This window comes from Lepisosteus platostomus, chromosome 11 (genome assembly GCF_059453375.1).
Source record: "Lepisosteus platostomus isolate fLepPlt1 chromosome 11, fLepPlt1.hap1, whole genome shotgun sequence".
NCBI classification, from domain to species: domain Eukaryota; kingdom Metazoa; phylum Chordata; class Actinopteri; order Semionotiformes; family Lepisosteidae; genus Lepisosteus; species Lepisosteus platostomus.
In genome coordinates, this window is record NC_142621.1 from 45,024,263 (window position 1) to 45,041,930 (window position 17,668).

General features: G+C 39.2%; 1 protein-coding gene across 1 annotated transcript in view; it reads left to right on the forward strand.

Moving 5' to 3' along the window:
- Positions 1-13,436, forward strand: part of LOC148652801 (heparan sulfate glucosamine 3-O-sulfotransferase 3A1-like) — a 35,990-nt gene extending 22,554 nt beyond the window's left edge. Inside the window, exon 2 of the mRNA XM_088599973.1 lies at positions 11,497-13,436. Coding sequence (XP_088456099.1) covers positions 11,497-12,118 — 622 coding nt within the window. The 3' untranslated portion in view covers positions 12,119-13,436. The remainder of the gene's footprint in view (positions 1-11,496) is intronic.
- Positions 13,437-17,668: the final 4,232 nt, after the last annotated feature.

Below are 17,668 nucleotides of genomic sequence, written 5' to 3' on the forward strand. Positions count from 1 at the left end.
AATACTATCTAATTTATAACCCTTTCTTGACTAAAACTAAGGGAGGCTGAAGATAGAATGTATCCATTTCATCATCCTCCTAGATCCTTTATTATATTTATTCAAAGGAGGAGAATGTTATTTTGTTGCCTGCTTGCTTCATTCGTGTTTAAGCAAGCTGCCTGGAAATGGCCGAACACCTCTTTGTGGTCTTACTTTGTTTGTTAGCTACAATGGAGGAAAACAGGCTGGCAATCTGTATTCCATACCTTCTAGAATAGTGTACATGGCGGGGCCTGTCAGGAAAGTCCCCATTTATCACACAGTGTTTCAGGGATTAATGAGAGCCAGATGCAATTTACATTGCAATGAAGGAAGATGAAAGAATTGCAGATCACCACAGATTGTAGGTAGACTAGGCAGTTAAAAAGACCCTATGCATCACTCCAAGGTGTTAATAAAACAGGACCTCATATGAAGGACACTAGAAAAAAGGGCTGTTCTGGTTTGAAGAACATATAAGCATGGTGTGCTAAAAACGGCATGGTCAGTCATCCCAGATTTGTTGTGTGGCAAACTATGGATTAAAACATTGAAAACACATCGAAAGCATGATAAAGCATGGTAAAAATATAAAGATAAGATTTAAATCCATAGGAGGACTGTAAACCTGCAAGAATAGAGTATTGATTCACAGAGGGAAACTTTCACCTGCCTCCTCGACTAGACCAGCTTGACTGATATGCATGTACTTACCCCAAGTGGGGAAAAAAAAACATGTGTAATGTTTCAGTATAGAATATATATATGAATCTCTCGGCAAGACTCCACCTGGACAGAGTATTTATTTAGTGTCATTGTTATGGCTCAGGCATATTAGATGCAGTATAGAGTCTGTCTCTAGCAAAGAGCATCACACTTGGTTGCCTTTTTGGAAAGTCGGTGTGTGACATGATCAGCAGTCTGCCCACGTTTCCTGGCCCACTATCAATGCTGATGTGATCGTCTCTGATTTTACAAGGATTTATATAAAAACCCTCCCCGTTTTACCCATTAAGTAATTAAACGTGGAGGATGGACCTTAAGAGGAAGCAGAAGTTGAAAATATAGTGAAACGCGCAAGAGGAGGAGGGAAAAGTAAATTTAATCTGATGAGCAGGTGTTTTATTCCTTCACTCCTCTTAAACATTGACAAGGTTCACAAAGTGGGAATACTGAGGCTGATTAATGTTTAAGAGCACATAAAGACACTTAAAAGAAACATCATCCAGCTCTGTGTGGTGAAACTGGCTAGAAATAAAATAATGTGCTTGGTATGCACCTAGGAGGCATTACCTTTTTATACACACCAATTGCTTTTCTTGCATCTTGCTCTCCGTTGTTAAAATAAAAAATCATCTCAACTTACATAGTCTTGGATTTGAAAATGACATTTTAAAGACCAGATCAAGATGTGCAGAATAGAGCAACTCGGTTCTTTGGTTACGGAGTTTTTTTTTCTGTTTTTAGGCAATTTGTAAAGCTAAGTAATCTTTCTTAAAATAATTCTTAAAAGAGTTGTCATTCGTTTCGAAATCCTGTGTTATGTCACTAGGCATTTTTTCAGAGGTCTCAGACACATTTGAAGAAAATGTAAATGTCATTGTCTGCCATCTCAGTGAATTGAAAGATCTATATTCTTGTCGAACTGGAAACTACAAAGAAGCGCAAGTGAAATGGAGGAGGCACATCTTTGCATGAAGAGTTGTGGGAGTATGGAACAAGCTGCGCAGCCATTCTGTTGAAGTCTGTACCATTTGCTTCCTTTAAGAAATGGATGGCTATGAAAGTCAGATCAACTAGCTACTAAAAACCAAGCAAGCTAGATGGCCAATCTGTCCTTTTACAAATTTTCGTGACATTGTGGAACTCTGCTTGGGGTAATTCTGCATGTGAATGAACATGTTCCTCTGCAGGAGGCCCAGGGTTAAGTCTCTGGTCTCCAGCCCCCTTCACCTTGCATGTGTTAAGCTCTGCAGCAATCCCAGGGCTGCAGACTGGAGTCACTGATGGAATCCATTATACAGACGTTCCTGAAGAGACGTGCTCATTTTCATATTTAGGAACTATCCAAAAGGAAGCTTAAGAACACAAAATTCTTCAAGAACATAGAATCTTAAGCCCACTGGGGTGGCTGAATTAAATTAAAAAAAAAAGTATCTCTAAGGCCTTTAAGGATTTAATACTGGATCAGCAGAATTTAGGCTCATCTCATCCGAGTCTTATAGCTATAATATTTAGAATGCTATAGCTTCAATAAGTATGCTGTTAATACTTCTGTGATATATTTTATCAACAGAAGCACATGAGTGTCTGAGCCTGCAAAAAGCGGAAAGCTTCAAGTCTTTCAGTGCTTAGATGAAGCTCCAATGTGTCAGGGAGGAGACGGATCCATGACTTAGTAGCTCAGATATTAAGCTATGTGCTAACTTTTTTTTAATCGGTTTCAGGGCACTGGAATAGCAAGTTTTCCTGGAGTTGGGAAAGACACTCTGAAGTTTACGCAACAGCTTTTGATCGGCTGGCAGTGTCTCTCCGCTGATGCTGCAAGAACATCTTGAAAATAAGCTCTGGCATTAGCAAACATGAAGCTGCTTTACCTCTTCCAAGCTGCTGAGACCTTAAAAGCCATCATGGCTAAAATCGGACAGGATCAGCTCTGCCTGGTCTGTACCCCCACCCTTTCTCTCTCCCCTACGATGCTCAAAACAAGTGGGTCAGAGCACTATTAAAAAGTAATGTGTGCAGTGCCAAACAAGCAAAGCAACCCCTACACTGAGATCTTGAAATGATATATATCAGTTTAAACAATTCCATTTTGTATCATTACTGGCTTCCTGGGGTTGGCTTTAAAAGAAAAACGAAATAAGTAATCTTAAATCACTTCAGGCAACTCCCCTGAAATCCTCTTATATAGAGTTCAGGTTCCCATGAGGTTTGGCATGAAATGGTCAGAGATTTTAGTTGAACAAAATTGTACATTAAGACCAGTTTTTTTTTTCCCTACTGTGAAGGCACAGATATCTCTTTTTCATTAACAACGTCTAAAAGGGTTTATGATTTTTCAGATGGCTCCTGTGTACTGCTTCTTGTGGCAACAGACTCCCACTCTTGAGCTGGTCTACTGATGCAGTTATGGGCAGTAAATAATTCACAGGCAGGAATACAGCTTCTTTTTCCCTTACGCAATAAGCCAGGGACTTACTCTCTGCCTGGGAAAAAGTGGTTTGCTTAAAATACTGCTTATAAATTTATAAGAACATACTGCAAAGCTAATGCTATAAAAATTTTAGCAAATCACACAGCAATAGTTTTTCCAGTTTGGAAAAAAAAAAGTCTTGGCATTCAATGCCAAGGACAACATGTAGTGAAGAAATGTATTTATATAGGAGATGTGAAAGCATACGTTGAAATTGTACTATTAATATACCGAGTATTATTCTCATATCCTGGTTGCCATCAGTTTCCTTTCAACAAAAAAGGATATATGTTTTGAGGAAAGTTTTCTTTTAAATTTATTGCAAATTTAACCTTTATTTCTGCCAGGAGGAGAACTACTCTACTTTTTCCTACATGGCAAAGGGGTTGCAAAATGTAATGTGACTCTTAATGTTTTCCTTAAGTGGTGTTGAGTTCCAGTTCTGAATGGTTGTGCTCAAGTGCTTTGTTTTGGTACATTTTGAACAGTGAGTTGCTGTAAATTGGAAAGCTGTTAACATGGATCAATTAGGTTTTATTAGATTACATAAATACTAGCTGATACTACTGATCTTCAAGATACGGAATTATGTAGTATCGCTGAGCATCTGATATGGCTCCACGTTAACTGAGACACTACAGGATCTTTCTGTAACCTGGCCAGCAATGCATGCCGTGTCCTTTCTGCTTGGCTCACATCTTTCTTTAGATAGAATGTGGACAATTCATACCAGAATTATGTAGCTCATGTGAGATGTAATGATTTATAGCTTGTATTTGAATGGATATTTAAAAATGGATATGGGAAAAACATATTACCTGTGTGTACACTCAATTTGGAGATTTGAATTGCTGATGACCAAGATCAGTCACTCTGCCTGTGGAATCATTGTCAGGGCCAGCTGATGACTTATCCCCTGGCCAAACCTGGTGAATATTGGACTGCAGAACTTAATGGGTATTAAGCTTTGTATTGAAACAATCATCCCTTTTGTGTTTAACCTGCCATAACAACAAATCAAAATAGATTGTGTTATAAGAAAATATTGAAAGTATGTGTTATAGCAGCATTCTTGGAAAAGATATAGCGATGAACAAATTAAATCTACTGTTCATTATTTATTAATCAGGTGTGTGGTCTGAAGAAAAGTATTTAAGAGTTATAAGCCAGGCTTGAGGGAGGGAGGGTGGTGATTTGAAGTGTGTTTAGAAAAGAAATGAAAAGTGCACAGAACGAATTTCTGAAAGAGGTTGCATGAACGGATTTGATTCCTACATTCTTGGAAGAAATGAAATGGTAATGAGGTCTGCAGACCAGTAATAAACTGTAATAAACCTCCATTGAAAGCATGTAATTGCCAGAGTTGGCCCTGTGCTCTGTGGGATTCTCCAAACCTGAACGCTGGCCTGTTGTGGTCAGCGAATGGTAGGCAGTTTTGCGAGCAGATGTGAGGTGGCCGAGGCAGAGATGGGGACGTGGTTGGGGGTGGGGTGTCTTTCCCACTCCTGTTCACCTGTTTTACTCTGAAGCGAGAGCAATTAATCACAGCCCTGCTCACGTACCTGTGAGAGTGGGGCCTGTCCACGCACTTCCTGTGTCCTGTGTAATACCTCGTGCCATTGGCCACCCAAGAGTGACCCCAGCCAGGTGAAGCACTGCCTTGTCACAGACTGACAAGCCAATAAAGGAAGCACACAGGCATGCCATTTCAGCCCAAGCCATTATCCTAAATCATTGCTGCTGCCCACAGGCTGTTGACCTAAACGTGAGCCAGTGACCTGGAAAATGGCTGAAGAGTGTGTTGCCTGATGCTGGAAGGAACACTGTTTCCTCTCAGAAGACATATTGAGCCAATTAAAAGATTATTAGACCGCTGCAATGCCTAGAATTGCTCTTTTACAATATTTATGGCTACTGGTCACAGAAAAAGCAGCATGGCTTGGGAGCATAACGTCTCTCCATTATTTCCATGGCTTGGGACATAATGGGTTTGCCTGTGGTCTCTCTGGGCTATTGCATATGGAATCTGTCCTTGTGCAGTACCACTGCATATTATGTTTGGATTATACAAATGGCATTATTTCAGATTTACCTTTAGTGGATTGTTTTGCATTTCAGTGGATAAAAAAAGAAATGAATCACAGTGTGGTATCTGGAGAACAGGTGGTATCAAAAAAATATAATCTAAATCATTTTATTTAGCTGGATGAAAATCCAGTTACAATTGTTGGCTTTTTTAACAGAGCATGATGAAGCATACATTGACATATGGCATAACCCTACACTTAAGGATGGTTATGTGAAATTATATACTAACCATGATGCACAAGTGTTTTCACTTAGAAAGTAATGTAAAGAGGCATAATTCACTTTTCCACTTTACCTGCTTTCGCAATGTGATTCTGGTTTATGTAGGGACCAATTCCCCATTCAGCTTTTTCCTTCCTAAACCAATTTGGGGTATCCTTCTCCATCTCAGCAGGGGTCTCTGGAGAACAGAAACTGACCTTTGTCAGCTCCACTCATATTTCCACAGTTCTGCACAGTTTCATGGGGGGGTTGCCTCTTTTTGTCAAAACTACAGTAGCAAAAGCATATTCCACTGTGGGGTGAGGGAGAGTTAGGGGCATTTTTTGGATTCTGCATAAGGGCGTCTGCACTTCTTAGAACTAAATGTTATTCAAGGGGTTGAATAATAGATTTAGACATCTAAATCAGTGTGAAAAAGTACTTAATTCCTGGCACTTGGAGAGTATCACTCATTGCATCAATAATGTTCGCTGCCAACAAACCCACAGAAAGACTGGGATACTGTTGGATTAAGGTTTCATAGATCTGTTCTATAATATAAAAAAGCCCTTTTTTGAGGACTGCACTGAAACAGTGAGTGGTAGTAAAGCACAGGACTCCTTTCAGTGGTTTAGTTCCATTGAACAAGACCGCTCTGTCTCCAGGATGGCATTTCATTATTTAACTACCAGTGCTTTTCCCCCTTCTTAAATGTTCCACATAGTGAAATACAGATTTTGAAGCCAAACATCTGGAAAGGAGGAAATTCTGCTTTGGAGCTGACATGGTGATAGCTAAAGCATATCCTATTCACACTTCAGGGACACATTGAAAAAAGGTACATTTCCTTTCTTTTGTGCCTTTTTTAATGTGATAAAATACAGTGTCATCACAGAGATTTGTAAATACATGTGAGGGGAAAAGGTATTTGGAAAATCCTTCATATTTCTGTCAGTATCTGGTATTTTGAACATGATGGCTTTGCTGTGTTGCCTAAAATCCGTCCTCTTGAGGTAAAAACCGAGAACATAAACACAAGTGACATTGTGGCATATGTCAGTTTTAGCTTCACGTAATGGTAGTGAGTAGTAATCGTCACAAACACAGACATGACCACATACAGTACCTGCCTGTTTGATGTTCTGGAATACAGTCAAGGTTGTTTTTTGTTGGTATACCACCCACGATGCATCTCAAGGAACCTCTGAAATAAAATAGAAATTAGTGCACATAAGTGCATGTTTAAAGACCAAAGAAAATTGGGAGTCCCAACTTTATGTTCAGAGAGATCCTGGGAAGTCTTACCCTGATGTTTGCAGAAACAAAACAATTCTGTGATTAACAGAATATGCTAAAGAAGTGATTCCTGTGCTTTATAGTTTCTGTACTTTATACTTTCCAGTTTTTTAGTTTGTAGCACATGCATAGCAAATCAAATACATAAAAATAAACTGGGCTCAGCTATGGAGAGGCCTAGTAGCCATGAAAAAAGAAAATCTTGGTGTAAAGCTTAAATCGTTATCAGAATCCATTTAAAGAGAGATGAGTTTATCCAATCCACAATTTATGATAATCTGTACCATAGGAAGGTGTTACCAGTAGCACATTTCACAGGAAGCGTGCATCACCATGCATGTATGAGCTACAGTACAGTAGTATAACAGTATGGGAAAAGACAGTAAAATGTAGTCTATAAAATATAAATGTTTCATTTCAAACAAATCCATGATTCTTTATAGAGTGGTAGCATTCTGTATAGTAAGGCAAATCTGGTCAAACTTCTCTGTCTTGTAGCTGCTTGTAACTTCCAGTAGGTACAAAGCCACACAGGTGCACCACGCAAATGACCCATCAGAGCCAAGCATTTAAAAGTAAAACCTAAAATGTGCAAATAGTTGAGGTTTCTGAGTTAAATCCTCTCCCTCCAGATTTTATAGTTGTACTTTTGCTATAAAATTTAATTTTTAACTTTTTTTAAAATTTCATTTAACAGAGCGCCACGGTGTTCAAATTACCCTTTTAAAATAATTTAACAGAGACAACCCCTGAAGCTTCCCGTCAGAGATCCTATTACTGCAATATATTTCTGGGTGCACCTTAAATATTCTTCTTAAATCATCACTTTCTTATGCCAGGGGTATTTAACTTGACTAATTGTGACTATCTTAAAAAATCTATTTTTTAAGAAGGTATTGTAATGTTCCGTGAAAAACTGTCTTTTCACTTGAACATCCAAGTCACAGGGTCTACTTTTCTTCATTTTTTCAGTAAGACACACCTTCTGTAGTAGAATTTCCTTGGTGCCTTTTTATGTGCTGAACTATCAGCATAGCAATATGCCGATCCCAAGTCTCTGCTGTCCTGAAGCAAGGATAATGAGCCACGACACTCTGTGAACTGACATTAAGCTGGTCTCTGCAGTTTGACACTCTGTCAGTGAGTGTGTTATAGTTCTGCAGGGGTCAGTCTTTTAGCCTTCATACCACAACACAGGCTTCAGTTTCCTCTCAGTAACCCTTTGTCTGCACTTTGGTGACCCTTGTGTTTCCTTGTTTTGAGAGGGTGATCTTTGAAATCCTTAGGGAAAAACTCCACAATTCTGAATGCAATACCTTACTGGAAGGCAAATGTTTGGCTTCCGTACAGTTTCCCAATGTCATAATGCGCTGTAATGATGTCAAGTAACAGCCTTGGAAAATCAGGTTTTAAAATAGTAAAAACTAAAACCAAAACAATGCAAAAAGGAACAAAAGTAAGCTTTTTGTGAATAAAGCATGGACCCTTGTTAGTACGTTATAAACTTTACCCATATTACATTGTATTATGTAAATTCTGTATATGGAGTTGCATTATTCATTTCAAGAGATTTGGCAAGATAAAGTAATCATTTAATGTACATGACTGAATGTACATTCACAAGGAGCATGTCCAGCTACAGAAATGAATTAATAAGGGCTAATTTCAAAGCAGTCCTTCAGTGTTCTGTGTATCATTTTCATCCAAACCTTTCTTTTGTGCCTTTTTTAATGTGAGATTGTCAAGAGACAGACATACAAATGTATGGGCAGGTGCACACATTAAATGGCATGCTTTAAAAGCTATACAGGCTAAAAAAATTAGTCATTTGCATATAAATACATTTGTAAAACTTTTACAAAAGTAAAAATATTAGTCAAAATAGCTGACATTTCAGTGGAGTTTATCAGAGGCTTTAAGACCATTCTACCAGACCCCTACATACAGTACTGTCAGGGGATGCCACTTTGTGAAAGAACTTCTCTGCTTTAAGCAGTTCCAGCAGAGGTATGAATAATTGAAGGGCGTTTTCTGTAGTCTTTGAATTTTAAAGCTCTTGTCTGTGGAGGGACTAAATGGCAGAAGATGACTGTAAATCATTAATAAGCTGCTTTTATCCACTTGATGCAGGTCAGTGTCCTGAAGGAATGGATCACAACAGAATAAATTAGCCTTCTTCTCACCTCCTGCGAGCTGCAAACTAAAATGCAGTCCTGTTTTAAAGTACAGGGTTGTTTTTGTGTGAATATGTGAATGTTCAGGGGGACAAAATCTGCCAAAATATCCCCACAAAAACAGTAACTCTCAACATTACAGTTTGGGGATGCCTCCACAAGGTACATTACTTTTTTATATAGCAGGCGGCATCTTCTTTTAAATCTTTTAAGTGTCAAAATAATTTGTTTTTTTTTTTAACTTCTGTCAGTTTTCATTTTTGTGCAGTACAGAATGGTCAATCTTCAAATGAGTCTTTACCTGTTTTCTGTATGGGTTTAGTAGACCACTGGGCACAGAGAGAAAAAATAAAACTCCTCAAGGGAGAAAATAATCCTCTGGTTGTGCAAGACCCAGGGATTGCCTTCCCTCCAGGGAATGAGTCTCGTGATGTGTTCAAAATCAGGTTCTGGATTGTGGATTCGTAGTCCTTAGGCATTTCATCTGGAGTACTGCAAATCAGTGGGTAACTCGTCTGGTCTGAAATCAATTCGATCCTGATGTTCTCGGGTCTGTCAGTCCTGGATCACTCTGTTCAAGGGTCTGTCATCCTAGGGTCTAGTGTCACAGGTCCCCTGGACACAGGTTCTCCTTGCCATTGGTTGACCCAGATGTCTTGGGGACCAGGCAGTGGAAAGATAAGGACCTGGAGACTGTAGTTTGGCCATGCTGAAAATAATACTGAGGGTGGAAAAGAAAGTATCAAATAACATGTTCTGAGTAGCAGCAGCAGTAATGGATTATAACTTAAGAGTAACAAAAGACTGAACACATAGGTCTTAAGCCTTGATTTAAAGGCTGAGTCACCAAGTAAAAACAGAAGGGGATTCAATGGGGAAGCCCCCACAAAGAAGAGGAAACATGTTTGTATGTGTTCGTGGGCAAGCGTGCGTACAGTGTGTGTGTGTACTGTGTGTTTATTCTTTTCTTATGACCTGTACAAGAAGAAGAAACTCTGAACGTGCTCTTGTGTAAATTCTCTCCCCTTAAAAAAGAAATAGTTTATTGAAAGCATGTGTGAGGCTGTTATTTTTCGCCCCCTTTGCTTTGAAAAGCAGGTCCTTTATTTTCTAACTTCCAACATGAGCATTTAAGGTAACGTAAATCTGACCCACAGGGATTTGTGATGAACATTTGTTTTTTTACGGATTGTATTATTACTGTAAAATTGACAGTCTGCAGGAAAATACTGCATTTACACATAATGACACGATACACTGCTGCAGTCTTGCTTTTTTAAGTGGTTCATTAATGAAGAGTAAAAATACAATTTGCTTAACATCTCGCTCTCCTCCATTGTCATCTTGTTGTCCTTGATGTATAATTACAACGACAACACTGAAAAAGATCTTTTGACATCAGCACTGTAGCTTGGAGCAGTTTTCAAACTGTACTGAATTGACGCTATTGTTTTGATAATCAGATAGCCCCAGCAGCCTTGAGGGCCTGTTCAGAACCGAGGAAATAATGAGCCGTGAAATGGTGGCATTTTCATTGAGAGAGCTTTTAATAGCTGAGATCTACTGTGCTGGGAACATTTGTTTCAGGTTTTGCACAACAGTACTTGTGCAGGAGGATACAAAGCTGTCATAAATCTTGCACTTGTAGATTACTTTATATACATTAGTGGGCTGTGTTCTCATTAAATATAATGAAGAAGTTTGTCTGGTATAGGCCAGTTCAGAAATGGCCTACAGTATACTGGCCTATACAAGTTATCTGTAATTTGGTACCACCTGAAATGAAGTCAGATTTTGATGGGAAAAATCTTGTGCGTTGAAAACCGAAATTTGACATTTTTTCAAGGTTTCTTGGTGGCACTAATAATCATAAAGTTGGAAAATGTTTCAGGAGCATTTTCTAACTTAAATATATACAGTATATCATTTAAATGAAAACTTAAATGCATGGGTCTGAGAGTTATTTATTTAATCAGTTTTATAAGGCTTCTTAAATTTCTCAAAACCTTTTCAGCTAATTGAAAACTTATCTCCTTTTATACAAAGAAGTAGTTGAGAAACTTTCAAAGTTGTCATTCTGTTAATGTTAAAAAGTGCAAACATGTTATGTAACACAACTGATGGATGAATACTCCATGAATTCTCACTTCTGCACAGTAACTGTATTGGACAGCATATAGATAAGTAATGAGCCTGTGGATAAATGTGATTAAGTTCTTAATTAAAATACTCAGTGTTATGGCCGATGTGATCGTGGACATCATATGACTCAGTGGTTTGCTGTTTGACCTACTGTAGCTACACAGTCAAGTCAGTCAACACAGCCAACCGTTACAGGTTAAAAGGCAATAGAATATCTGCATGGGTAGTCTCTGATGTATACAGTATCTTTACTGTAGGCCACTGGAAAACAATTACTTGTTTCTTTCTTAATCAACACGTGTATCAGATCTGTCATTTTGATTGTTGGGAGACACCTCAGTGTTTGTGTGTTCAGTGGCTGTCACTTATTCTCCTCAGGGACCTGATGCCTAAGACCCTGGAGGGCCAGATCACCATGGAGAAGACCCCCAGCTACTTTGTGACCCGGGAGGCTCCCGCTCGGATCTGCGCAATGTCCCGGGACACCAAGCTGATCGTGGTGGTGCGGGACCCCGTCACCAGGGCCATCTCCGACTACACCCAGACTTTATCCAAGAAGCCCGACATTCCCACCTTCGAGAGCCTGACCTTTAAAAACAGGACTACGGGTCTGATCGACACCTCCTGGAGTGCCATCCAGATTGGCATCTATGCCAAGCACCTGGAGAACTGGCTGCAGTACTTCCCCATGGGCCAGATCCTCTTCGTGAGCGGCGAGCGGCTGATCAGCGACCCGGCCGGAGAGCTGGGCCGAGTCCAGGACTTCCTGGGCCTCAAGAGGATCATCACGGACAAACACTTCTACTTCAACCAGACCAAGGGCTTCCCCTGCCTGAAGAAGGCCGAAGGCAGCAGCAAACCCCACTGCCTGGGCAAAACGAAAGGCAGGACCCACCCCAATATTGACCCAGAGGTGGTGCAGAGACTTCGGGACTTTTACAGACCCTTCAACATGAAGTTCTATCAGATGACTGGCCATATATTTGGCTGGGAGGAATAAACAGACATTACACTCAATTTGTGAAATACAATGAGGAACTCAGCCCACAGGGGTTTCAGTAAAGGACGTGATTTTGATTTGAAATGAGTCTCCGTCTAGGTGGGATCGAGTTATCTGAATTTTGGATTTAGGCACAAATTTCAGGGACACCACGCCATTGTTCAGCAAAATTCAATCAAAGCAATATGCTTTGGGAAGAAAAGTGAGTTAGCCAGTTTTGTAAAATGACTTGAAATATTAACACTGCAATGAATTTTTTAACTAAAGCTTCAGTGCACTTAGGGGATCTGATAAATATAACTGTAAAGCAGTTTTTTGGGGTCTTGAAAAAATTCTATTTTATTTTAATGTAGTATTCAGTTTCCAGAGAGCGTAGCTTTGAAATATTGAAATATTTTCAAGGACTGGGAAAAAAGCCATGCAGACATCATATGCAGAAATGTCATCAATATAATATTTTTTCTCTTTGTGGGGGTAACCAGGTCTGAGTGAATGTGCAATGCTTTTATTGATGTGTCTATTGTCCCTTATGAAGGCTGGGTTCTTGATGTATCTTCCTGCGTGAAGATATTACTATAAATCCAACCAAGCTGCTTATAAGCTTTGTGTTTAAAAAATAAATGATAAAAAGAAATGTATTTTTGGAAATTATTTATTTAAAGCAATTTACATGTCACGTATATAACTATTTTAAATAAGCCTTCACTGTTTTGCCATTTTACGTTCAAACAGATTTTCAGTGCTTGTGGATGTTTTCTTTTGTTTGTGCTTTTTTGTAACCAAAAACTATGATAAACAGTTATGTTTTGTGGAATTTCCTTTTTTTTAATTAAGAGTGTTCTTTAAACTGTTTCCCAAACCCAAAACCTTTGAAACAGATCAAACTGTTATTAAAGAAAGACCTTCAGATTACAGAACTGTTCTAAGTAAAACAGGATTTTGTCAGGGCCTTTTGTCAAGTAATGGAAGAAGTATTTTTTCGGTAACAGCAAGTCAAGATCTGCTGAGGATATGCAACGTGTTTAACGGTGTTTGTGTTTCTAGATGCTTCCAAATTAAACTGAGTGCATTAGCTGCAGGTCTGGCAATGTAGAAATCCCAAGAGCCCTTATGCTTTGATTTGGAGCAAGCCCCTGAAGACCCCCGTCACCAGCTGAGCCTCCAGCTGGTTATGGGTACAAGTTTGGGAAACACATTGTGTTTGGTGCTATTTCCAATCTATTATACTGTTATGTGTTTGGTGTACTTAATTTAAAAGGTTGTTTGTTTTATTTTTTAGGCACACTTGTAATAAAATAATGGAACAGATTATCATGCGGCCTATTGTGTTATGCTTACTTTGTACTGATCCTGCTCAGGTCTGTGTATTCCTAGCATGTTTACTGTGGATTATTTTTATTTACATTTTCAAATGCCTCTGAAGTAGCTGATTGCTGATGGGGCTCAGAGATCTCCCTGGCTAAGAAGTGTTATCCAGGATGATTGTAGGGATCGCAGCGCCTTGATGCAAGCTGTTGGTACAGTATGTTTCTTCTGACTGATATTAGACCATACTCAAAATAATCAGAGCTGGCCTGATGCCTATGGACTGTAGGTGTTCAAACAGAAAACTAGACGTTGACGGTGGTTTCAGATAGTCATCTACCAAAGTAGAATATTTATAGTAGCAATAAATTTATATAGAAGTAGCAATATTTATAGTAAAAATCAGTATTTTATACTGTGTATTTATTTCTCAGGATACATCAAATCAAGGCGCTTCAAGGCACAGCACTTGATGTGTTCAGAGGAAAAATTCCTGTTTGTATTATTATTCTTAGCATGAGAGTTATGGAAAAGACATAGCGCTTATCAAAGTGTACCATCCTATTTTTGTAGCTTGCCCCTGGGTTTGCTGTGTTGATAATCCAAGTGTGTGTCAGGCTTAGAACAAAGCAGAGAGAGGGAATCCTGCATCAGCACACTGTCTGAGGCATGTCAGATGGACTCTCAGTCTATATATAGAGCTCTGGCATCGTGTCTGAACTGAATAATTAGATTCAAGAAGATCCAGGGCATTCTTTCGAAAAGAAACTGGCTTCTTGTACTGTACTCCCTGCCTCTGATTGCCAAGTTTTGCTTTGTTCAGACCTATTCGTCTCTGCTGAAGACTGCCACAAGTGGTTTTCCACACGGCCTTTTTCCAGCTCCTAAACTTTGTTTGTTTTCACATATAGCAGAAATTTCTGCAGCTCTGCACTTCTTCACTACTGCACCCATGTAAACATTTAAGGCACCAGAAAAAGACCAAATGCAGTTGATTGAAAGGAGGTCTACCACAGTTTAGGCGAAAAATAATTTCCAGGGCTGACTTGAGTCCTTTTCATGGAGGGGAACCAGTTAGCTTCAGTCTATCCACTACAGAGTGTTATCTTGGAGCAGTTTCAACGAGAGATACAATGCATTGCCACATTGTTCATTGTGCATGCACTTCATTGTAGACTTTTACATTGTGGTCACTTTTTAATGCTAATTGTTCTGAAGTAATCCTGTCAGATTTAGGTGTACCTTCTTACCTTGGGGAAAAACTAAACCCCCTTGTTAAAAACATCTACAGACATGAAATTCTTAACACAATCTAACATAAATCATCAGTATTTCTACCATAAGAAAATGAATTTTCCGAAGACTTACTGTGCCTTTAAAGGAATGCATTTTAAGGAATGATATTCACGAAGTATCAAAATAAGAACAGTAATGTATTTTTAGATCTTGTACTCTTTAAAACAAAGCCAAGGAGTATAATGGTAGTTTTTGGAGTGTTTATTACAAAATTAGAGAGAACAGTACTATTGCTGCAAACATACTGTAGCATGTACCATCATAGCCACTACAACATCATAAAATACATTTTCATTTCTACTTTAATTTAAGTAGTATACAATCTCCAAAGCATAATAAGTATTTTTTAAAATGGTTTTCTAAAGCATGAGTTATATTAATATTTAATTATTTTTAAAGTTAATTTTACACGAGTACTCCCGTGGAATTAATTGCCAATATTTGTTGTATATTGTAGCCTATTAAGTTATTGTAAAACATATTTTAATTGTTGCTGAGAGAAATACTGACATTTTTAGACCTTAGTTGTAAGAAGGATTCCTATTCATTAGCAGAGATCTTTCTAACAACGGCCATTCTATCCTGCAATGCCCAGAGATTAGCAAAGAATTCAAAGTGTGTCTTTCAAAAACTCCTCCAGTGCATCTGTTTAAATGATACTCAAGATTTGTTCTAATCAACCATTTTAAACTCACTTTAGGTCTTCCTGCCTAGATAGACCCTGAGTTGCTGAATTGAGTTAAAATGTGAATGCCTCTTTCTTTCGCGAGGAAAATAAATCAAATAAAGAGGAATGAAATCAGGTCAAGTTCAAGTTCACGTTTATTTGTCATTCCACCCATATACAGGTACAGTATACAGTGGAACGGAATATCGTTCCCCCTAGTCCACGGTGCAAATACAGGCAGGAGAACAACATTTTGCGCCGTTTTTTCCGGACCCGGATTAGCCCGTGCGCGCCGCCAGTTTAGGATAAAAAACGTTTGGGCTATAACCAGTAAAGCTCATACAACTGCATTTCGGGTGTCATTTACGTGTGTTCCAATGTACTTTGTGAATCTTTATCCATGGATTGCAGCAGAGAAATTTCTGTTGTCGTGTGTGAAGTTCACAGCTTTGTCACAGTACTGTTGTCACAGCAAATACCTGTTGTTTCCCTCTTCCCTGTTTTGAACAGTTCCCTTTGAGTTACGAGAAAACAAAACTGACAGGCTTTGATGGTGAGCCAGGACTGTCGGGGAAAAGAGAAGGTGTTTACCAAGGTGTCTTACTCTGCACGGCACCTTCGAGATCTTCTTCTTCACGGAGAGCACCGCAGAAGACGATCTTGAAACAAAAGGGAAAGGGGCCCGGGGATTTTGCAGTGCTGCTGAAGTGCTCAGGCACGGCTCATTAAAGATAGAGCGAAACAAATGTGTCTACTAAAAGTAGAAACCTGATTTAAAAAATATAGGCTCCTCTTTTCCATCTGTTCTCCGCGGTCCCTACGCGAGCAGCAGCAGGGCGCCTTACCGAGCGCGCCGAGTCACCTGAATGCAATTACGCCGCATCCCTCCCTCTGGAAATCTTAGTAAGAAGCGAAGCGTATACCGCGCGGCAGGGTTCTTAAAACGACCCAAGAAAGAAAGAAAGTGAGCTCCTGTACGTTGGAGGTTGTTTTTCTTGAAACACTTTCCTGCTTCACAATTAAAAGGTATTTTGTAGCGTTAAAAAAACAACAACAACTGCGCTAATGACATGGTGGAGTAAAAACAGATTTTAGTTGTGTAATGAATTTTGCCCACCTTGAAGCCTTAAACAACTGCGAATTTTAGCAGATCTTTGCGAGCCTTTCGAAGAGTTAAGGTACCCAGTTATCAGATTTGATTTTACCACTATTTTACTTGTAAAACTCTGCTTGGACCAGGGCTGATGTACTGTCTAATATCGACTCTGAGACATGAGGGTCAGAAAAGTGCTTTGAATGTTTGTGTGCTGGTGGTCTTTCCACACTGTGTTGCTTTCCAAACCCCGGGGCTCTCTGTAGTCCAAGAAGCTGGGCTGTAGCAGGATGTTGGAGTGCCCAAGACCTGTTTTTCCTGGATGTCAAGAAAGACCACTTAATCCTTTTTGTCTGGCAAAGCAGGCAGAAAGAAAATTACAAAAGCTTAAACTGAGAACTAAGAAAATTAGGAGCTACATACTGTACCTCACCTTGCATGAAGGTTTATATTAAACTGAAGTAGTACTGTGGCAACAATAAACATATAGCCTTGGCGTTGCAGAACATGTAAACGATACATTTCCCATCAGCAACAAACATGCGTTTCTACGCCAGTTACAGTACAATGACTTAGCCAAAGGGACAAACGAGCCAGCCCTGAAATCTAATAATAATGTTCATTTATCAATGGCTGACATACAGTCAAAAAAGGGTCAGCCTATATATTGGAGTGGGTAATTCTAATATCTCTCTAACAACAGACTTTTTATTAGAAGGCTGCTTTTTGAAACACACACTTAAGCAAGGATTACTTTCATTTTACTGTACCTTCATTGTCAAAAAAGGATAGTTACACCTAATATTTTAACACAGAACATAGTATTCAGCTTCCAAAACGTTCCCATATTGAACAAAACCTCATGTATCTTGTGTCAGCTTCAGGATGTGGTTTATCTCTTTTCGCATGGCAGAAAAACAGTATCTAAAACCTGAGGATGTTTTTAAAGGGATGTGTCACCTGCCAAGCGAGCAGGTTTGGCTCAAAAGTAAAGAAACTCCCAAACAGCAGTCTTCAAATGCAAACAAAACTGGACTTATTGGCATCAAAATAGGGATAACAAAAAAAAAACCCTCACAGGAGTACTCTCCACACACCTTCCCTCCAAGGCTGAGCTCCATACTGAGCTCTCCCAGTCCCCCAGTCCCTTTTGTAGCCCCTCCTCTCCAAGGACCATCCTCTTAAAGGG